Source organism: Salmo salar, chromosome 13 (genome assembly GCF_965601325.2).
Source record: "Salmo salar chromosome 13, fSalSal1, whole genome shotgun sequence".
Classification (NCBI taxonomy): Eukaryota; Metazoa; Chordata; class Actinopteri; order Salmoniformes; family Salmonidae; genus Salmo; species Salmo salar.
The window spans coordinates 106,815,581-106,841,480 of NC_138303.1; the positions used below are offsets into that span (position 1 = coordinate 106,815,581).

A 25,900-nucleotide genomic window follows, 5' to 3' on the forward strand; every position below is an offset into this window, starting at 1 on the left:
CTCCTAGTTAACCTCTGTTCTATCCTCCTAGTTAACCTCTGTTCTATCCTCCTAGTTAACCTCTGTTCTATCCTCCTAGTTAACCTCTGTTCTATCCTCCTACAGTAGTAAACCTCTGTTCTATCCTCCTAGTTAACCTCTGTTCTATCCTCCTACGGTAGTTAACCTCTGTTCTATCCTCCTAGTTAACCTCTGTTCTATCCTCCTAGTTAACCTCTGTTCTATCCTCCTAGTTAACCTCTGTTCTATCCTCCTAGTGAACCTCTGTTCTATCCTCCTAGTTAACCTCTGTTCTATCCTCCTAGTTAACCTCTGTTCTATCCTCCTAGTTAACCTCTGTTCTATCCTCCTAGTTAACCTTTGTTCTATCCTCCTACAGTAGTTAACCTCTGTTCTATCCTCCTAGTTAACCTTTGTTCTATCCTCCTACAGTAGTTAACCTCTGTTCTATCCTCCTAGTAAACCTCTGTTCTATCCTCCTAGTTAACCTCTGTTCTATCCTCCTACAGTAGTAAATCTCTGTTCTATCCTCCTAGTTAACCTCTGTTCTATCCTCCTACAGTAGTTAACCTCTGTTCTATCCTCCTAGTTAACCTCTGTTCTATCCTCCTAGTTAACCTCTGTTCTGTCCTCCTAGTTAACCTCTGTTCTATCCTCCTAGTTAACCTCTGTTCTTTCCTCCTAGTAAACCTCTGTTCTATCCTCCTAGTTAACCTCTGTTCTATCCTCCTAGTTAACCTGTTCTATCCTCCTAGTTAACCTCTGTTCTGTCCTCCTAGTTAACCTCTGTTCTATCCTCCTAGTAAACCTCTGTTCTATCCTCCTAGTTAACCTCTGTTCTATCCTCCTAGTTAACCTCTGTTCTATCCTCCTAGTTAACCTCTGTTCTATCCTCCTAGTTAACCTCTGTTCTATCCTCCTACAGTAGTAAACCTCTGTTCTATCCTCCTAGTTAACCTCTGTTCTATCCTCCTACAGTAGTTAACCTCTGTTCTATCCTCCTAGTTAACCTCTGTTCTATCCTCCTAGTTAACCTCTGTTCTATCCTCCTAGTTAACCTCTGTTCTATCCTCCTAGTGAACCTCTGTTCTATCCTCCTAGTTAACCTCTGTTCTATCCTCCTAGTTAACCTCTGTTCTATCCTCCTAGTTAACCTCTGTTCTATCCTCCTAGTTAACCTTTGTTCTATCCTCCTACAGTAGTTAACCTCTGTTCTATCCTCCTAGTTAACCTTTGTTCTATCCTCCTACAGTAGTTAACCTCTGTTCTATCCTCCTAGTTAACCTCTGTTCTATCCTCCTAGTTAACCTCTGTTCTATCCTCCTAGTTAACCTCTGTTCTATCCTCCTAGTTAAGCTCTGTTCTATCCTCCTAGTAAATCTCTGTTCTATCCTCCTAGTTAACCTCTGTTCTGTCCTCCTAGTTAACCTCTGTTCTATCCTCCTAGTTAACCTCTGTTCTTTCCTCCTAGTAAACCTCTGTTCTATCCTCCTAGTTAACCTCTGTTCTATCCTCCTAGTTAACCTGTTCTATCCTCCTAGTTAACCTCTGTTCTGTCCTCCTAGTTAACCTCTGTTCTATCCTCCTAGTAAACCTCTGTTCTATCCTCCTAGTTAACCTCTGTTCTATCCTCCTAGTTAACCTCTGTTCTATCCTCCTAGTTAACCTCTGTTCTATCCTCCTAGTTAACCTCTGTTCTATCCTCCTACAGTAGTAAACCTCTGTTCTATCCTCCTAGTTAACCTCTGTTCTATCCTCCTACAGTAGTTAACCTCTGTTCTATCCTCCTAGTTAACCTCTGTTCTATCCTCCTAGTTAACCTCTGTTCTATCCTCCTAGTTAACCTCTGTTCTATCCTCCTAGTGAACCTCTGTTCTATCCTCCTAGTTAACCTCTGTTCTATCCTCCTAGTTAACCTCTGTTCTATCCTCCTAGTTAACCTCTGTTCTATCCTCCTAGTTAACCTTTGTTCTATCCTCCTACAGTAGTTAACCTCTGTTCTATCCTCCTAGTTAACCTTTGTTCTATCCTCCTACAGTAGTTAACCTCTGTTCTATCCTCCTAGTTAACCTCTGTTCTATCCTCCTAGTTAACCTCTGTTCTATCCTCCTAGTTAACCTCTGTTCTATCCTCCTAGTTAAGCTCTGTTCTATCCTCCTAGTAAATCTCTGTTCTATCCTCCTAGTTAACCTCTGTTCTGTCCTCCTAGTTAACCTCTGTTCTATCCTCCTAGTTAACCTCTGTTCTTTCCTCCTAGTAAACCTCTGTTCTATCCTCCTAGTTAACCTCTGTTCTATCCTCCTAGTTAACCTGTTCTATCCTCCTAGTTAACCTCTGTTCTGTCCTCCTAGTTAACCTCTGTTCTATCCTCCTAGTAAACCTCTGTTCTATCCTCCTAGTTAACCTCTGTTCTATCCTCCTAGTTAACCTCTGTTCTATCCTCCTAGTTAACCTCTGTTCTATCCTCCTAGTTAACCTCTGTTCTATCCTCCTACAGTAGTAAACCTCTGTTCTATCCTCCTAGTTAACCTCTGTTCTATCCTCCTACAGTAGTTAACCTCTGTTCTATCCTCCTAGTTAACCTCTGTTCTATCCTCCTAGTTAACCTCTGTTCTATCCTCCTAGTTAACCTCTGTTCTATCCTCCTAGTGAACCTCTGTTCTATCCTCCTAGTTAACCTCTGTTCTATCCTCCTAGTTAACCTCTGTTCTATCCTCCTAGTTAACCTCTGTTCTATCCTCCTAGTTAACCTTTGTTCTATCCTCCTACAGTAGTTAACCTCTGTTCTATCCTCCTAGTTAACCTTTGTTCTATCCTCCTACAGTAGTTAACCTCTGTTCTATCCTCCTAGTAAACCTCTGTTCTATCCTCCTAGTTAACCTCTGTTCTATCCTCCTACAGTAGTAAATCTCTGTTCTATCCTCCTAGTTAACCTCTGTTCTATCCTCCTACAGTAGTTAACCTCTGTTCTATCCTCCTAGTTAACCTCTGTTCTATCCTCCTAGTTAACCTCTGTTCTGTCCTCCTAGTTAACCTCTGTTCTATCCTCCTAGTTAACCTCTGTTCTTTCCTCCTAGTAAACCTCTGTTCTATCCTCCTAGTTAACCTCTGTTCTATCCTCCTAGTTAACCTGTTCTATCCTCCTAGTTAACCTCTGTTCTGTCCTCCTAGTTAACCTCTGTTCTATCCTCCTAGTAAACCTCTGTTCTATCCTCCTAGTTAACCTCTGTTCTATCCTCCTAGTTAACCTCTGTTCTATCCTCCTAGTTAACCTCTGTTCTATCCTCCTAGTTAACCTCTGTTCTATCCTCCTACAGTAGTAAACCTCTGTTCTATCCTCCTAGTTAACCTCTGTTCTATCCTCCTACAGTAGTTAACCTCTGTTCTATCCTCCTAGTTAACCTCTGTTCTATCCTCCTAGTTAACCTCTGTTCTATCCTCCTAGTTAACCTCTGTTCTATCCTCCTAGTGAACCTCTGTTCTATCCTCCTAGTTAACCTCTGTTCTATCCTCCTAGTTAACCTCTGTTCTATCCTCCTAGTTAACCTCTGTTCTATCCTCCTAGTTAACCTTTGTTCTATCCTCCTACAGTAGTTAACCTCTGTTCTATCCTCCTAGTTAACCTTTGTTCTATCCTCCTACAGTAGTTAACCTCTGTTCTATCCTCCTAGTAAACCTCTGTTCTATCCTCCTAGTTAACCTCTGTTCTATCCTCCTACAGTAGTAAATCTCTGTTCTATCCTCCTAGTTAACCTCTGTTCTATCCTCCTACAGTAGTTAACCTCTGTTCTATCCTCCTAGTTAACCTCTGTTCTATCCTCCTAGTTAACCTCTGTTCTATCCTCCTAGTTAACCTCTGTTCTCTCCTCCTATTTAACCTCTGTTCTGTCTACCTCCAGAAGAGAAGTCTGAAGAGAGAGGGAGAGAGAGACGAGGAAGAGTGGAGCAGGGATTCGAAGGTTATCCTCATCACACCCCATCTCTCCCCCTCTCTCGCTCCCCCTCCTCCCTTTCTCCGTCTCTCTCCCCCCTTTCTCCATCTCTCCACCCTCTCGCTTTTGTCTCTCTCGCTCTGTCTCTCTCTCTCCACCCTCTCTCTCTCTCTCTCTCTCTCTCTCTAGTTCAAGCCGAGCCAGTCTTATCTCTTACTGCTCCAGCCATGACATAAGTAAAAACAGATGGAATACATGTTTCTGTTATTACTGCATTTATTTTCCAGTTTCTTTACATGTCCGATTTATGTTTGCATTGTAAAATGCCCCCTTTTGACCACATAAGCCTAGACTTGGATCTGCTCACATATAATATGGTGCCACTTAAAAACACTGGAATATTCAATTTCTTGAAAAGTTGCTCAATCCATCTCCAGTGGTACTCTCCATGACCTTTCTTCTTCTTCTTTCTGTCAAGGACCATTCTCCTGGAGGCTCGGCAGCCATAGCAACCACTTGGCTTTGGCTGAGTGTTACACACTTACTTAGCAGCCATAGCAACCAGAAACAATCCTTGGCTAGTGTTGCTGAGGCACCGAACAAACAAAGCTGTGGTGATTAGGAGCAAAGAAATCGAATTACATATTCTGTGATTTATGGGTAGGACGAATTGGACTCTGAATTGGACTATTCTCATGTGTGCATGAGTCTATAACAATGTGGAAACCACATTTAAGTAAGAAAGTAGACATTTGAGACATTCAAATTTAAATAAAATGTATTAGGAGTTAAATTCTGTTGAGCTAAGAAGACATTCAAATCCATAACACAATTTTTTTAACTAAAATATACATTTACAATCCTATTTATAATATAAAAATAGAGATTTTATGAAAAAAACAAAAACAGAAATACATTCTGACTTTTGAGTGACTTTAAGCAGTTCAATAAAAAATACTTTGATATTAATATTTACAAACAAATACTGAAAATCTGCCTCAAATTCAAAGCGTCCAATCCAAGTCTGAGTCTGTTGTTGAGGCTCGCATGGGTTTCCTCTTCCTATTCCTGTTCCTGTTCCTGTCCTCTTCCTTCCTGCGTGGTTTGTAGTCTTCTCCAGAGTTGCCCTTGGCAACATTTCGTGTTTTGTAATCCTTTGGTTTGTCTTCTCCAGAGCCCATGTCCACCAGGATATCTTGGTTCTCCCTCCAGCTGTCAGGCGATTGGTTGTCCCTCCAGCTCTCTGGGCCAACCATGGGGACCTCCCTCCCAGGCGACTGGTTGTCCCTCCATGTATCTGGGACCCCCACAGGGAACTCCTCTCCAGGAGACTGCATGACTCTGCCGAACACCTTGCTCTGTAGCTCAACGATATCGTTACGGATGTCAGCCATCAACAGCAGCAGGAAGTCAAAGGATCCGGGAGGGCCCTAGGTTGACAAATCAAAAGAGGAGGTTAATAACATACCACTGTCATTCACAGTTGTGGTCAATTCCATTTCAGTTGAGTAAGTTCCAGAAGCAAACTATGCATTACAATTGTCCATGTGGAATTGAAATGTCTGTTTACTTCCTGAATCGACTGAATTGAATTGGAACTGCTGTTAGTGTGTTCTACAGAATCACACCTCATCGCAAAGGTTTTTACTTATTTGTTTGTCAAGGGGGGGTGGATGACGCATTAATCTGGTGCTTTGATTTCACTCTACGATGAGATGATAAGAGACTCGGCGTTTGTTCCTTGACCTCTGAACCTTCTGGGTTCACCGTGGCAAAACTGTGCCTCTCGCCAACCCTCCCTCCATCCCCTCCTCCCTACCTCCACCCCTCTATTCTCCCGCCATCACCTCCTCCCTCCATGATCTGACCTACAGATGTGTGTCTGGAATCCAGCATTCGAAATCCAAAACATCCTGGAAAACTTCATGTGAAAGATTTGTAGGGATGGCCTCTACCCTCTCTCTTCTCGCTACCTCTCTGACATTACTGATGATATTTCAGAGGTGGTGCGTGTGGACTATGGATCTCAACACTGACAGAGAACAGCCTGGAGAGCTTTGGTCACGCAGCATGGAATCTAACATCACAACTCAGTTGGAGACTGAGTGTACAAAACATTAGGAACACCTACCTAATATGGAGTTGCACCCACTTTTGCCCTTAGAACAGCCTCAATTTGTCGGGGCATGGACTCTACAAGGTGTCAAAAGCGTCCCACAGGGATGCTGGCACATGTTAACTCCAATGCTTCCCACACTTCTGTCAAGATGGCTGGATGTCCTTTGGTTGGTGGACCATTCTTAATACACATAGGAAAGGGTTAAGCGTGAAACCCAGCAGCATTGAAGTTCTTGACACACTCAAACCGGCACCTACTACCAGCATCTCAGACTGCTATCAAACTTGTATGGCTCACTTAATAAGGATCAGACCCTTTAAAAAAAAAAAATTCTCCTAAAATGACATACCCAAATCTAACTGCCTGTAGCTCAGGACCTGAAGCACATCCAGGCATATTCTTGATACCATTTGAAAGGAAACACACCAGTTTGTGGAAATGTGAAATTAATGTTGGAGAATATAACACATTAGATCTGGTAAAAGATAATACAAAGAAAGAAACATGCATATTATTATTTATTTTTTGTACCATCATCTTTGAAATGCAAGAGAAAGGCCATAATGTATTATTCCAGCCCAGGCAAAATGTAGATTTTGGCCACTAGATGGCAGGAGTATGTGTGCAAAGTTTTAGACTGATCCAATGAACCATTGCATATCTGTTCAAAATGTTGTATCAAGACTGCCCAAATGTGCCTAATTGGTTTATTAATCACAAGTCACAATTGTGCACTCTCCTCAAACAATAGCATGGTATTATTTCATTATAATAGCTACTGTAAATTGGACAGTGCAGTTAGAGTAACAATAATTTAAGTTTTCTGACAATATCAGATATGTCTATGTCCTGCGATTTTTTTGGGGTTACTTACAACCTCATGCTAATCACATTAGCTCAACCGTCCCACGGGGGGGACACCGATCCCGTAGGAGGTTAGTTTATGTCAGCATCTTGGAGTGGTATCAAAGTTGTATGGCTCACTTAAAGTTTATGTACAAAATCTGAAGAAAATACGCACATCCAGGTACTTTCCACAGGTGCTGGAGTTGAAGGCAAACTCATGGAAAACAGAAAGGAAAACGCTGCACACTGCTGCTCATGCTCCCAGGTGATATTTATTTACAACGTTTCCACCCTTAGGTCTTCATCAGGCATCCATATCCCAGGTGGGGGTGGAAGGTCCTATACATAGGGGCAGTACTCAGTGACATCACTTCCTGAAACAGGAGGTAAAAAATGTACAACATAGTTCCCCAATATTAACATTCAATGTATCAAAATATATGATCATACACAGAGAATGTGATCAATATTTATAGTAATATACATACAATATTCAATTCTTTGAGCACCGCAGCAATATACAGACAGGTGAGAGAAAAAAATGTGGTTGCTGCTCATTTTGTACAAGCTGGACTTCCTGTTAGTTCTCTGAGATTCATTGGAATAGAAATGGTCAAGATGTCACACAGGGGAGGAGACAACGAGAGGAAACTTCTTCAAAGGGAATCTGGATCCACAGGCTCAACACGCTGTCTTCTCTGGGCCTTAACGAGGAGTTTGACTTGAAACCGTTTTTATAGTTTCAATAAGTCTAAATTATGTTTAAAAAAAAATCCTAATTGAATATTGTATGTGTGTATATAACTATAAATATTGATCACATTCTCTGTGTATGATGTATTTTGATACATTGAAAGTTAATATTGGGAAACTATGTTATACATTTTTTACCTCCTGTTTCAGGAAGTGATGTCACTGAGTACTGTCCCTATATATCGGACCTTCCACCCCCACCTGGGATATGGATGCCTGATGAAGACCTAAGGGTCAAAAACGTTGTAAATAAATATCACCTGGGAGCATGAGCAGCAGTGTGCAGTGTTTTCCTTTCTGTTATTCACTTAAGTTTACCTCAGCATCTCGGAGTGCTATCAAACTTGTATGGCTCGATCGTGCTTCGACCCCTGGTATCATATAAAACGTACATAAGGCGGGGAAAATGTGTAGAATTGCAGGAAATTAGCTTTAAAATGGCTAAATGTTATCTCCACCAACAAGCGGGGTGTGAACAGTTTGGGGTTGCATGGATTGCTAGGTGGGGGTTTGTTACTTCACCGATAAATGCCAATATCCATCCAGACCTTTGCCACCTGGGAAATTTGTGTGACCAGTCCGTCTCATATAGTACACCATGCAGGGTGGTTGAAGGGAGACAGAAGAGAGAGAGTGTGTGTGTGTGGGCATGTTTAACTATTCTTGTGTGGACCAGAAGTTCCCACAAGAATAGTAAACAAAAATTTGACTAACTGGGTACATTTTGTTGGTCCCCATGAGGTCAAATGCTATTTCTTGGGGGGTTTAGGGTTAAGGTTAGAATTAGTGTTAGAATTAGTGTTAGGCGCTATGGTTAGGTTTAGGGTTAAGGTAAGTGTACGGGTTAGGGTTAAGTTTAGGGTTAGGGAAAATAGGATTTTGGATGGGACTGAATGAATTGTGTGTCCCCACAAAATTAGCTGTACAAGACGTGTGTGTGTGCTGTGTGTGTGTGTGTGTGTGTGTGGTGTGTGTGTGTGTGTGTGTGTGTGTGTGTGTGTGTGTGTGTGTGTGTGTGTGTGTGTGTGTCATGGTGCATAACAGTATATCACTGACTGGTATATTGTAGGGTAGTTAAATGAAGACAGAAGAGTGGCATCAAAACAGAATCTTCACTTACTGGAGGTCCAGAAGGTCCAGGAGCCCCCGTCTCCCCCTAGAGAAACAAAACCAATATTGTGTTAAGATGAGTTACAGCTACAGAGCAATAAGGCTGGAGAAGACAACATTGACTGTCTTCTCTGTATACTGTCATTACCACACGGGAGATGAAAGTTCATTTTGAGTGAAGTTCAAAAACCTTGTTAATCCAGATGTTTACTTTATTGTTTTTAAATTACAGCAAAGAAACAGATTAATATATTTCAGTCTATGTACTAATATTGTAGCAGTATTGTACCATAGTAATAACCTGGGCAAGACATACTGAACAAAAAATATAAACGTAACTTGCAACAATTTCATTGATTTTACTGAGTTACAGTTCATTTGAGGAAATCAGTCAATCGAAATAAATAAATTAGTCCCTAATCTATGGATTTCACATGACTGGGAATACAGATATGCACTTGTTGGTCCAAAAAAAACGGGCATCAGGATCTCGTCACGGTAGTTTTGTGCATTCAAATTGCCATTGATAAAAATGCAACTGTGTCCGTAGCTTATGCCTGCCCATACCATAACCCCACCGCACCATGGGGCACTCTGTTCACAACGTTGACATCAGAAAATAGATCACCCACACGTGGTCTGCGGTTGTGAGGCCGGTTAAACGTACTGCCAAATTGTCTAAAACAACGTTGGAGGCGGCTTATGGTAGAGAAATTAATATTACGTTCTCTGGCAATAGCTCTGGTGGGCATTCCTGCAGGCAGCATGCCAATTGCACTCTCCCTCAAAACTTGAGACATCTGTGGCATTGTGTTGTGTGACAAAACTGCGCATTTTAGAGTGGCTTTTTATTGTCCCCAGCACAAGGTGCACCTGTGTAATGATCATGCTGTTGAATCAGCTTCTTGATATGCCACACCTGTCAGGTGGATGGATTATCTTGGCGAAGGAGAAATGCTTGCTAACAGGGATGTTAACAAATTTGTGCACAAAATGAGGGAAATACGAGTTTTGTGCGTATGGAACATTTCTGGGATCTTTTTATTTCAGCTCATGATACATGGGACCATGTTGTGTTTCTATTTTTGTTCAGTGTAGATATTCAGACCATTTAAGTCCATAATCCTAAACTGTCAATGGTTGTGTAAACATTGTTTTGCAAAAAACTTGTGAAAAATATCCTCTTAACTTTTATCTCAGCCGTTGTGTCAAATGCATTGTACATCAACGTGCAACCTGAGTGTGTACGGGCCTAATAATGTAGCATTAGTGTAAGTATAGCATATTAATAACCTGGGCAGTATAGACACAGCTATCCAGCCCGTTAAAGCTATGTGATAGAGGAGGATGGGCATTGTGCTGTGTGGCCTGGATGGCGCCGATATGGACCTGACTACTGAGATTATTAGCTGAACACGGGTCAGACAGAGGCTGTGTAAATGTTGTACCAGATGGTTTAGATAAGCAGAACGTTGAAATCTTTCATACATCAACGGATACCCAAGTCATGGTGGATCATAAAAGGTACTGTGTAAAAGTTAGAGCAATGTAAACTGTTTCATACGTTGCCTGTAATCTAACCAATCACCTACCCAATATCAGTAAAATGGTCCATACACTATCCATATCTGTAATCTAACCAAACACCCAATATCAGTAAGATGGTCCATACACTATCCATATCTGTAATCTAACCAAACACCTACCCAATATCAGTAAGATGGTCCATACACTATCCATATCTGTAATCTAACCAATCACCTACCCAATATCAGTAAGATGGTCCATACACTATCCATATCTGTAATCTAACCAATCACCTACCCAATATCAGTAAGATGGTCCATACACTATCCATATCTGTAATCTAACCAATCACCTACCCAATATCAGTAAGATGGTCCATACACTATCCATATCTGTAATCTAACCAATCACCTACCCAATATCAGTAAGATGGTCCATACACTATCCATATCTGTAATCTAACCAAACACCCAATATCAGTAAGATGGTCCATACACTATCCATATCTGTAATCTAACCAAACACCCAATATCAGTAAGATGGTCCATACACTATCCATATCTGTAATCTAACCAATCACCTACCCAATATCAGTAAGATGGTCCATACACTATCCATATCTGTAATCTAACCAAACACCTACCCAATATCAGTAAGATGGTCCATACACTATCCATATCTGTAATCTAACCAAACACCTACCCAATATCAGTAAGATGGTCCATACACTATCCATATCTGTAATCTAACCAAACACCCAATATCAGTAAGATGGTCCATACACTATCCATATCTGTAATCTAACCAAACACCCAATATCAGTAAGATGGTCCATTAGCTATCCATATCTGTAATCTAACCAATCACCTACCCAATATCAGTAAGATGGTCCATACACTATCCATATCTGTAATCTAACCAATCACCTACCCAATATCAGTAAGATGGTCCATACACTATCCATATCTGTAATCTAACCAAACACCCAATATCAGTAAGATGGTCCATACACTATCCATATCTGTAATCTAACCAATCACCTACCCAATATCAGTAAGATGGTCCATACACTATCCATATCTGTAATCTAACCAATCACCTACCCAATATCAGTAAGATGGTCCATACACTATCCATATCTGTAATCTAACCAATCACCTACCTAATATCAGTAAGATGGTCCATACACTATCCATATCTGTAATCTAACCAATCACCTACCCAATATCAGTAAGATGGTCCATACACTATCCATATCTGTAATCTAACCAATCACCTACCCAATATCAGTAAGATGGTCCATACACTATCCATATCTGTAATCTAACCAATCACCTACCCAATATCAGTAAGATGGTCCATACACTATCCATATCTGTAATCTAACCAAACACCCAATATCAGTAAGATGGTCCATACACTATCCATATCTGTAATCTAACCAAACACCTACCCAATATCAGTAAGATGGTCCATACACTATCCATATCTGTAATCTAACCAATACACCCAATATCAGTAAGATGGTCCATACACTATCCATATCTGTAATCTAACCAAACACCCAATATCAGTAAGATGGTCCATACACTATCCATATCTGTAATCTAACCAAACACCTACCCAATATCAGTAAGATGGTCCATACACTATCCATATCTGTAATCTAACCAAACACCTACCCAATATCAGTAAGATGGTCCATACACTATCCATATCTGTAATCTAACCAACACCTACCCAATATCAGTAAGATGGTCCATTACACTATCCATATCTGTAATCTAACCAATCACCTACCCAATATCAGTAAGATGGTCCATACACTATCCATATCTGTAATCTAACCAATCACCTACCCAATATCAGTAAGATGGTCCATACACTATCCATATCTGTAATCTAACCAAACACCCAATATCAGTAAGATGGTCCATTAGCTATCCATATCTGTAATCTAACCAAACACCTACCCAATATCAGTAAGATGGTCCATACACTATCCATATCTGTAATCTAACCAATCACCTACCCAATATCAGTAAGATGGTCCATACACTATCCATATCTGTAATCTAACCAAACACCTACCCAATATCAGTAAGATGGTCCATACACTATCCATATCTGTAATCTAACCAAACACCCAATATCAGTAAGATGGTCCATACACTATCCATATCTGTAATCTAACCAATCACCTACCCAATATCAGTAAGATGGTCCATACACTATCCATATCTGTAATCTAACCAATCACCTACCCAATATCAGTAAGATGGTCCATACACTATCCATATCTGTAATCTAACCAACACCTACCCAATATCAGTAAGATGGTCCATACACTATCCATATCTGTAATCTAACCAATCACCTACCCAATATCAGTAAGATGGTCCATACACTATCCATATCTGTAATCTAACCAAACACCTACCCAATATCAGTAAGATGGTCCATACACTATCCATATCTGTAATCTAACCAATCACCTACCCAATATCAGTAAGATGGTCCATACACTATCCATATCTGTAATCTAACCAATCACCCAATATCAGTAAGATGGTCCATACACTATCCATATCTGTAATCTAACCAAACACCCAATATCAGTAAGATGGTCCATTAGCTATCCATATCTGTAATCTAACCAATCACCTACCCAATATCAGTAAGATGGTCCATACACTATCCATATCTGTAATCTAACCAATCACCTACCCAATATCAGTAAGATGGTCCATACACTATCCATATCTGTAATCTAACCAAACACCCAATATCAGTAAGATGGTCCATACACTATCCATATCTGTAATCTAACCAAACACCCAATATCAGTAAGATGGTCCATACACTATCCATATCTGTAATCTAACCAATCACCTACCCAATATCAGTAAGATGGTCCATTAGCTATCCATATCTGTAATCTAACCAAACACCCAATATCAGTAAGATGGTCCATACACTATCCATATCTGTAATCTAACCAACACCACCCAATATCAGTAAGATGGTCCATACACTATCCATATCTGTAATCTAACCAAACACCTACCCAATATCAGTAAGATGGTCCATACACTATCCATATCTGTAATCTAACCAAACACCTACCCAATATCAGTAAAATGGTCCATACACTATCCATATCTGTAATCTAACCAATCACCTACCCAATATCAGTAAGATGGTCCATACACTATCCATATCTGTAATCTAACCAATCACCCAATATCAGTAAGATGGCCCATACACTATCCATATCTGTAATCTAACCAAACACCCAATATCAGTAAGATGGTCCATACACTATCCATATCTGTAATCTAACCAATCACCTACCCAATATCAGTAAGATGGTCCATACACTATCCATATCTGTAATCTAACCAATCACCTACCCAATATCAGTAAGATGGTCCATACACTATCCATATCTGTAATCTAACCAATCACCTACCCAATATCAGTAAGATGGTCCATACACTATCCATATCTGTAATCTAACCAAACACCCAATATCAGTAAGATGGTCCATACACTATCCATATCTGTAATCTAACCAAACACCTACCCAATATCAGTAAGATGGTCCATACACTATCCATATCTGTAATCTAACCAATCACCCAATATCAGTAAGATGGTCCATACACTATCCATATCTGTAATCTAACCAATCACCCAATATCAGTAAGATGGTCCATACACTATCCATATCTGTAATCTAACCAAACACCTACCCAATATCAGTAAGATGGTCCATACACTATCCATATCTGTAATCTAACCAAACACCCAATATCAGTAAGATGGTCCATTAGCTATCCATATCTGTAATCTAACCAATCACCTACCCAATATCAGTAAGATGGTCCATACACTATCCATATCTGTAATCTAACCAAACACCTACCCAATATCACTATCCATATCTGTAATCTAACCAATCACCTACCCAATATCACTATCCATATCTGTAATCTAACCAATCACCTACCCAATATCAGTAAGATGGTCCATACACTATCCATATCTGTAATCTAACCAATCACCTACCCAATATCAGTAAGATGGTCCATTAGCTATCCATATCTGTAATCTAACCAAACACCCAATATCAGTAAGATGGTCCATACACTATCCATATCTGTAATCTAACCAAACACCCAATATAAGTAAGATGGTCCATACACTATCCATATCTGTAATCTAACCAATCACCTACCCAATATCACTATCCATATCTGTAATCTAACCAATCACCCAATATCAGTAAGATGGTCCATTAGCTATCCATATCTGTAATCTAACCAATCACCCAATATCAGTAAGATGGTCCATACACTATCCATATCTGTAATCTAACCAAACACCTACCCAATATCAGTAAGATGGTCCATTAGCTATCCATATCTGTAATCTAACCAAACACCCAATATCAGTAAGATGGTCCATACACTATCCATATCTGTAATCTAACCAATCACCTACCCAATATCAGTAAGATGGTCCATTAGCTATCCATATCTGTAATCTAACCAAACACCCAATATCAGTAAGATGGTCCATACACTATCCATATCTGTAATCTAACCAATCACCTACCCAATATCAGTAAAATGGTCCATACACTATCCATATCTGTAATCTAACCAATCACCCAATATCAGTAAAATGGTCCATACACTATCCATATCTGTAATCTAACCAAACACCTACCCAATATCACTATCCATATATGTAATCTAACCAATCACCCAATATCAGTAAGATGGTCCATACACTATCCATATCTGTAATCTAACCAATCACCCAATATCAGTAAGATGGTCCATACACTATCCATATCTGTAATCTAACCAAACACCTACCCAATATCAGTAAGATGGTCCATACACTATCCATATCTGTAATCTAACCAAACACCCAATATCAGTAAGATGGTCCATTAGCTATCCATATCTGTAATCTAACCAATCACCTACCCAATATCAGTAAGATGGCCCCCCCGCCCCCCTCCCATACACTATCCATATCTGCTCCACACCTCCCTCACACCCGAACTACCACCCTACCCAATATCAGTAAGATGGTCCATACACTATCCATATCTGTAATCTAACCAATCACCTACCCAATATCAGTAAGATGGTCCATTAGCTATCCATATCTGTAATCTAACCAAACACCCAATATCAGTAAGATGGTCCATACACTATCCATATCTGTAATCTAACCAAACACCCAATATCAGTAAGATGGTCCATACACTATCCATATCTGTAATCTAACCAATCACCTACCCAATATCAGTAAGATGGTCCATACACTATCCATATCTGTAATCTAACCAAACACCCAATATCAGTAAGATGGTCCATTAGCTATCCATATCTGTAATCTAACCAAACACCCAATATCAGTAAGATGGTCCATACACTATCCATATCTGTAATCTAACCAATCACCTACCCAATATCACCCAATATCAGTAAGATGGTCCATACAGCTATCCATATCTGTAATCTAACCAAACACCTACCCAATATCACTATCCAGATCGGTAATCTAACCAATCACCTATCCATATCTGTAATCTAACCAAACACCTACCCAATATCACTATCCATATCTGTAATCTAACCAATCCCACCCAATATCAGTAAGATGGTCCATACACTATCCATATCTGTAATCTAACCAATCACCTACCCAATATCAGTAAGATGGTCCATACACTATCCATATCTGTAATCTAACCAAACACCTACCCAATATCAGTAAGATGGTCCATACACTATCCATATCTGTAATCTAACCAAACACCCAATATCAGTAAGATGGTCCATACACTATCCATATCTGTAATCTAACCAATCACCTACCCAATATCAGTAAGATGGTCCATACACTATCCATATCTGTAATCTAACCAAACACCCAATATCAGTAAGATGGTCCATACACTATCCATATCTGTAATCTAACCAAACACCTACCCAATATCAGTAAGATGGTACCCAATATCAGTAAGATGGTCCATACACTATCCATATCTGTAATCTAACCAATCACCTACCCAATATCAGTAAGATGGTCCATACACTATCCATATCTGTAATCTAACCAAACACCCAATATCAGTAAGATGGTCCATACACTATCCATATCTGTAATCTAACCAAACACCTACCCAATATCAGTAAGATGGTCCATACACTATCCATATCTGTAATCTAACCAATCACCTACCCAATATCAGTAAGATGGTCCATACACTATCCATATCTGTAATCTAACCAATCACCTACCCAATATCAGTAAGATGGTCCATACACTATCCATATCTGTAATCTAACCAAACACCCAATATCAGTAAGATGGTCCATTAGCTATCCATATCTGTAATCTAACCAAACACCCAATATCAGTAAGATGGTCCATACACTATCCATATCTGTAATCTAACCAAACACCCAATATCAGTAAGATGGTCCATTAGCTATCCATATCTGTAATCTAACCAAACACCTACCCAATATCACTATCCATATCTGTAATCTAACCAATCACCTACCCAATATCAGTAAGATGGTCCATACACTATCCATATCTGTAATCTAACCAAACACCCAATATCGGGGACATATTTACAAAATACTCCTCAGTACGTTTTTAGTGCACTAACTTACCCAAGTATTATGTAAAATATGTGTATTTCGTACATTATACAGGCATTGCATGGTGGCTAGCACTTTTTAATGAAACATTATTGTAAAATGCATACGTGTCATATCACCTTTAGACCAGGTCAGGGCATTTTCAGGTGGAAAGTTGACAAAACACAGCTGAAGGAAAGAGATAAAAGCTGCTTCTTTGCAGGAATGCACTGGGAATTCAATTCCCAAAATAGCCTCTGTTATAGAGTTTGTCTAAGTCCATAGTAGTCATAGATATGATGTTAAACATAATCTTCCAACATTTTTTTTTAAATATTTACATTCCATAAAAAAAAAAAAGACTGTCTGAGGCTAAAATGAGACATTTGCCAGATCCAGATGAAAAACAGCCAAGACTAACCTGATCCCAGATCTGTTTGGCTTGACAAGGATTAACCATAGGAGTTAATTGACGAGACAGCACAAACTGATCTGGGACCAGGCTAGAAGAGAGCTAGAGATTAGGGAGGATGCTCCAAGGTTGTGTTCCAAATGGTACCGATTAACCAGAGTCCTATGGGCACTAGTCAAAGTAGTGGACTAGATAGGGAATTGGATGCGATTTGGGATGTAGCTCAAATCATGCTCTACCTTGACGCCATCTTTTCCTGGAGCCCCCGCAGGACCCTGTATGAGACGAGAGAAGACACAGATCACATCATTTTAACCATTCACTGTGTACAGTCACATCTAGGGTCCAGCTACATTTCAATGACTTTAGCATTTAAGGGCAAAGAATCTCTGTATCTCCTCTCAATACAGTCACCATCAAAGAACACTGGGGACAGAGAGCTGGGACCTCCGCCACATTCAGATCCGGACTGATTCATATTGTGCCACACTGAAATGTACACCATCACACACACACACCATCCATCACACACACACACACACACACACACACACACACACACACACACACACACACACACACACACACACACACACACACACACACACACACACACACACACACACACACACACACACACACACACACACACTGTGCCCACAACCCAGTTGCGACCTGGGTTCAAATACTATTCGAAATCATTTCAAATACTTTATCAGTGCCTGATTGTGCTTCACTGGCTTAAGGGACCAATAGAATAGCCCCCAAATCCTCCCCCTCAAGGAGCCACTGCAGAGCAATACAGAACACAGCAGAGTGTGATTCCATAGCATATAGAACATTTTCTCTACAGTATAAACAGTGGCATAGTTCTCTGAGCTTAATGTCATGCGTTACAGAAGACCCCTGGTGTTGATACAGTAGGTTAGTGTTTCAACAACTCTGGTGACAAAATTGAGTTGTAATACTGAGACTTGCATGACGGCGGAACAAAAAGGAGCCCAATGCGTTGTAATGTAAAGCATTCAGACATTTTACCCTGTTATTACTCACGAGTGGCACAGCGGTCACTACAGATCCTGGTCCGATTCCAGGCTGTATCACAACCGGCCGTGACTGGCGCAATTGGCCCAGCATCATTAGGGTTTGGCCGAGGTAGGCCGTCATTGTAAATAAGAATTTGTTTTTCAAGTGTGTGTCCGAAAATCATGTTTGACTCGTGAAAATGTCATGTGATATTTTGAGAAAGTTTTCACACGATTTGTTCACCTTTATTTTAAGGGTGATGCTCAACAAGAATTAAATAAAGAATGGTTCACCACACACTGATGGAAGCTCCCAGGACTACAGAGACACATTATACTACAGGACTACAGACAGACAGACATTATACTACAGGACTACAGACAGAGACATTATACTACAGGACTACAGACAGACAGACATTATACTACAGGACTACAGACAGACAGACACATTATACTACAGGACTACAGACAGAGACATTATACTACAGGACTACAGACAGACAGACACATTATACTACAGGACTACAGACAGACAGACAGAGACATTATACTACAGGACTACAGACAGTAGAGATATTATACTACAGGACCACAGACAGAGACATTATACTACAGGACTACAGACAGACAGACACATTATACTACAGGACTACAGACAGACAGACAGATACATTATACTACAGGACTACAGACAGTAGAGATATTATACTACAGAACTACAGACAGTAGAGATATTATACTACAGGACTACAGACAGAGACATTATACTACAGGACCACAGACAGAGACATTATACTACAGGACTACAGACAGAGCAGAGACATTATACTACAGGACTACAGACAGAGACATTATACTACAGGACTACAGACAGAGACATTATACTACAGGACTACAGACAGACAGAGACATTATACTACAGGACTACAGGACTACAGACAGACAGACACATTATACTACAGGACTACAGACAGAGACATTATACTACAGGACTACAGACAGACAGAGACATTATACTACAGGACTACAGGACTACAGACAGACAGACACATTATACTACAGGACTACAGACAGAGACATTATACTACAGGACTACAGACAGTAGAGACATTATACTACAGGACTACAGGACTATAGACAGACAGACAGACACATTATACTACAGGACTACAGACAGACAGAGACATTATACTACAGGACTACAGACAGAGACATTATACTACAGGACTACAGACAGACAGACAGAGACATTATACTACAGGACCACAGACAGACACATTATACTACAGGACTACAGACAGACAGAGACATTATACTACAGGACTACAGACAGAGACATTATACTACAGGACTACAGACAGACAGACAGAGATATTATACTACAGGACTACAGACAGACAGACACATTATACTACAGGACCACAGACAGACAGACACATTATACTACAGGACTACAGACAGACAGAGACATTATACTACAGGACTACAGACAGACAGACACATTATACTACAGGACCACAGACAGACAGACACATTACACTACAGGACTACAGACAGAGACATTATACTACAGGACCACAGACAGACAGACACATTATACTACAGGACTACAGACAGTAGAGATATTATACTACAGGACTACAGACAGACAGAGACATTATACTACAGGACCACAGACAGAGACATTATACTACAGGACCACAGACAGACAGACACATTTTACTACAGGACCACAGACAGACAGACACATTACACTACAGGACTACAGACAGAGACATTATACTACAGGACCACAGACAGACAGACACATTATACTACAGGACTACAGACAGTAGAGATATTATACTACAGGACTACAGACAGACAGAGACATTATACTACAGGACCACAGACAGACAGACACATTATACTACAGGACTACAGACAGACAGACACATTATACTACAGGACTACAGACAGAGACATTATACTACAGGACTACAGACAGACAGACAGAGACATTATACTACAGGACTACAGACAGACACATTATACTACAGGACTACAGACAGACAGACATTATACTACAGGACTACAGACAGACAGACATTATACTACAGGACTACAGACAGAGACATTATACTACAGGACTACAGACAGAGACATTATACTACAGGACTACAGACAGACAGAGACATTATACTACAGGACTACAGACAGACAGAGACATTATACTACAGGACTACAGACAGACAGAGACATTATACTACAGGACTACAGACAGACAGACACATTATACTACAGGACTACAGACAGACAGACAGAGACATTATACTACAGGACTACAGACAGTAGAGATATTATACTACAGGACTACAGAGAGTAGAGATATTATACTACAGGACCACAGACAGAGACATTATACTACAGGACTACAGACAGACAGACACATTATACTACAGGACTACAGACAGAGACATTATACTACAGGACTACAGACAGACAGAGACATTATACTACAGGACTACAGACAGACAGACAGAGACATTATACTACAGGACTACAGACAGAGCAGAGACATTATACTACAGGACTACAGACAAAGACATTATACTACAGGACCACAGACAGAGACATTATACTACAGGACTACAGACAGAGCAGAGACATTATACTACAGGACTACAGACAGAGACATTATACTACAGGACTACAGACAGAGACATTATACTACAGGACTACAGACAGACAGAGACATTATACTACAGGACTACAGACAGAGACATTATACTACAGGACTACAGACAGACAGAGACATTATACTACAGGACTACAGACAGACAGACACATTATACTACAGGACTACAGACAGAGACATTATACTACAGGACTACAGACAGACAGAGACATTATACTACAGGACTACAGGACTACAGACAGACAGACACATTATACTACAGGACTACAGACAGACAGAGACATTATACTACAGACAGACAGACAGAGATATTATACTACAGGACTACAGACAGACAGACACATTATACTACAGGACTACAGACAGACAGACACATTATACTACAGGACTACAGACAGAGCAGAGACATTATACTACAGGACTACAGACAGACAGACACATTATACTACAGGACCACAGACAGACAGACACATTACACTACAGGACTACAGACAGAGACATTATACTACAGGACCACAGACAGACAGACACATTATACTACAGGACTACAGACAGTAGAGATATTATACTACAGGAATACAGACAGACAGAGACATTATACTACAGGACTACAGACAGACAGACACATTATACTACAGGACTACAGACAGACAGACACATTATACTACAGGACTACAGACAGAGACATTATACTACAGGACTACAGACAGACAGACAGAGACATTATACTACAGGACTACAGACAGACACAGTATACTACAGGACTACAGACAGACAGACATTATACTACAGGACTACAGACAGACAGACATTATACTACAGGACTACAGACAGAGACATTATACTACAGGACTACAGACAGACAGAGACATTATACTACAGGACCACAGACAGACAGACACATTACACTACAGGACTACAGACAGAGACATTATACTACAGGACTACAGACAGACAGAGACATTATACTACAGGACTACAGACAGACAGACAGAGACATTATACTACAGGACTACAGACAGAGACATTATACTACAGGACTACAGACAGACAGAGACATTAAACTACAGGACTACAGACAGACAGAGACGTTATACTACAGGACTACAGACAGACAGACACATTATACTACAGGACTACAGACAGTAGAGATATTATACTACAGGACTACAGACAGTAGAGATATTACACTACAGGACTACAGACAGTAGAGACATTATACTACAGGACTACAGACAGACAGACACATTATACTACAGGACTACAGACAGAGACATTATACTACAGGACTACAGACAGACAGACAGAGACATTATACTACAGGACTACAGACAGACACAGTATACTACAGGACTACAGACAGACAGACACATTATACTGCAGGACTACAGACAGACAGAGACATTATACTACAGGACTACAGACAGAGACATTATACTACAGGACTACAGACAGACAGACATTATACTACAGGACTACAGACAGACAGACACATGATACTACAGGACCACAGACAGAGACATTATACTACAGGACTACAGACAGAGACATTATACTACAGGACTACAGACATAGACATTATACTACAGGACTACAGACAGACACATTATACTACAGGACTACAGACAGACAGACACATTACACTACAGGACTACAGACAGACAGAGACATTATACTGCAGGACTACAGACAGACAGACAGAGACATTATACTACAGGACTACAGACAGTAGAGATATTATACTACAGAACTACAGGGAAGGTAAGGGAGCTCTCAAACAACTAGATGTTCTTTGCCATTCGGCCATCAGATTTGCCACCAACGCTCCTTATAGGACACATCACTGCACTCTATACTCCTCTGTAAACTGGTCATCTCTGTATACCCGTCGCAAAACGGTCCCTGGTTTGAATCTGTGCTGTATCACATCCAGCTGTGACTGGGAGTCCCATAGGGTGGTGCACAATTGGCCCAGTGTTGTCTGGGTTTGGCCGGGGTAGGCCGTCATTGTAAATAAGAATTAGTTCTTAACTGACATGCCTAGTTAAATAAAGGTACAAAAATAAAAAATGATGCTTATTTATAAAACCCTCTCACTCCCCCCTATCTGAGATATCTACTGTAGCCCTCATCCTCTACATACAACACCCGTTCTGCCAGTCACATTCTGTTAAAGGTCCCCAAAGCACACACATCCCTGAGTCGCTCGTCTTTTCAGTTCGCTGCAGCTAGCGACTGGAACGAGCTGCAACAAACACTCAAACTGGACAGTTGTATCTCAATCTCTTCATTAAAAGACTCAATCATGGACACTCTTACTGACAGTTGTGGCTGCTTTGTGTGATGTATTGTTGTCTCTACCTTCTTGCCTAGTATCAAAATTGGGTACTTTTTCCACCACTGCAAGAATCTACAGAGCGAGAGCGAGCGAGAGGATGTGCTGTGTGCAGTAATGATACCCCAGTGTTTTGACATGTACTGTAGATATACATTAGCAGTGGGCACAAATATCAATAACTCCATATGATTTTCATATCGATATGAGCAAGGCATATCGTGATATCAGTTTATTCTACCTTTTAACCTACACTGTTCTGTAAAACAGCATACATGACTGTTCCTGCATGAACAAAACCCTCTCACAGACATTCTCACAGTATCTCGACTTAACATAATTAACTGCCTGATGATGGGCCATGGCGGCGGAGAGGAAGGCAGACGATTTACGTGTCCCCAACCCATTGTGTAGTTTATTTTTGCAACTAATTTTGTACATAATGTTTCTGCTACCGTCTCTTATGACCGAAAATAACTTCTAAACACCAGGACAGAGATTACTCACCACGGACTGGCAGAATCCTTTTTTCCCTTTCACGACTCTGATGAGCCCGACGCGAATGATATACTGCTTTCCCGGGAACAGGCCCCGATCCCCGCGATTTGTGTGAAGAGGAGGCAGAGAAAAAGGGGCCAAAGGGCGGGCTGCCTTCTGGGAATTCGTAGGCGATCAAATAAACCCCCACTGCCCTCCATTCTGCTAGCAAACGTACAATCTTTGGAGAATAAAATCGGAAGATTAAACTACCAACGGGATATTAATATTAAAATCAATAAGCTAAGGATCCTGGGACTAAACACCTCCCTCTGCAACTGGATCCTGGACTTCCTGACGGGCCGCCCCCAGGTGGTGAGGGTAGGTAACAACACATCCGCCACGCTGACCCTAAACACAGGGGCCCCTCAGGGGTGCCTGCTCAGTCCCCTCCTGTACTCCCTGTTCACTCATGACTGCACGGCCAGGCACGACTCCAACACCATCATTCAATTTGCCGATGACACAACAGTGGTAGGCCTGATCACCAACAATGACGAGACAGCCTGTAAGGAGGAGGTCAGAGACCTGGCCGTGTGGTGCCAGGACAACAACCTCTCCCTCAACGTGATCAAGACAAAGGAGATGATTGTGGACTACAGGAAAAAGAGGACCGAGCACGCCCCCATTCTCATCGACGGGGCTGCAGTGGAGCAGGTTGAGAGCTTCAAGTTCCTTGGTGTCCACATCACCAACAAACTAACATGGTCCAAGCACACCAAGACAGTCGTGGTGAGGGCACGACAAAACCTATTCCCCTCAGGAGACTGAAAACATTTGGCATGGGTCCTCAGATCCTCAAAAGGTTCTACAGCTGCACCATCGAGAGCATCCTGACTGGTTGCATCACTGCCTGGTATGGCAACTGCTTGGCCACCGACTGCTAGGCACTACAGAGGGTAGTGCGAACGGCCCAGTACAAGCTTCCTACCATCCAGGACCTCTATACCAGGCAGTGTCAGAGGAAGGCCCTAAACATTTAAAGACTTCAGCCACCCCAGTCATAGACTGTTCTCTCTGCTACCGCACGGCAAGCCGTACCGGAGCACCAAGTCTAGGTACAAGAGGCTTCTAAACAGCTTCTACCCCCAAGCCATAACATCTAATCAAATGGCTACCCAGATTACTATTTGCATTGTCCCCCCCCTTACACCGCTGCTACTCTCTGTTGTTGTCATCTATGTATAGTCACTTAAATAACTACCTACATGTACATACTACCTCAACTAACCGGTGCCCCTGCACATTGACTCTGTACTGGTACCCCCTGTATATAGTCTCCACATTGACTCTGTACCGGTACCCCCCTGTATATAGTCTCCACATTGACTCTGTACCGGTACCCCCCTGTATATAGCCTCCACATTGACTCTGTACCGGTACCCCCCTGTATATAGCCTCCACACTGACTCTGTACCGGTACCCCCCTGTATATAGTCTCCACATTGACTCTGTACCGGTACCCCCTGTATATAGCCTCCACATTGACTCTGTACCGGTACTCCCCTGTATATAGCCTCCACATTGACTCTGTACCGGTACCCCCCTGTATATAGCCTCCACATTGACTCTGTACCGGTACCCCCCTGTATATAGCCTCCACATTGACTCTGTACCGGTACCCCCTGTATATAGTCTCCACATTGACTCTGTACCGGTACCCCCTGTATATAGCCTCCACATTGACTCTGTACCGGTACTCCCCTGTATATAGCCTCCACATTGACTCTGTACCGGTACCCCCCTGTATATAGCCTCCACATTGACTCTGTACCGGTACCCCCCTGTATATAGCCTCCACATTGACTCTGTACCGGTACCCCCCTGTATATAGTCTCCACATTAACTCTGTACCGGTACCCCTGTATTTAGTCTCCACATTGACTCTGTACTGGTACCCCCTGTATATAGCCTCCACATTGACTCTGTACCGGTACCCCCCTGTATATA

General features: G+C 41.2%; 1 protein-coding gene across 2 annotated transcripts in view; it reads right to left on the minus strand.

Annotated features, from left to right (window-relative positions):
• Positions 1-4,196: 4,196 nt before the first annotated feature.
• Positions 4,197-25,900, minus strand: part of ccbe1 (collagen and calcium binding EGF domains 1) — a 115,382-nt gene continuing 93,678 nt past the window's right edge. For both annotated transcript variants that reach the window (XM_014138844.3, XM_014138842.3), the window contains exons 9-11: positions 17,613-17,648; positions 8,771-8,806; positions 4,197-5,362 (exon numbers count right to left, since the gene is read on the minus strand). In XM_014138844.3, the coding sequence (XP_013994319.1) occupies positions 4,937-5,362; positions 8,771-8,806; positions 17,613-17,648 (498 nt within the window). In that variant the 3' untranslated portion in view covers positions 4,197-4,936. The remainder of the gene's footprint in view (positions 5,363-8,770; positions 8,807-17,612; positions 17,649-25,900) is intronic.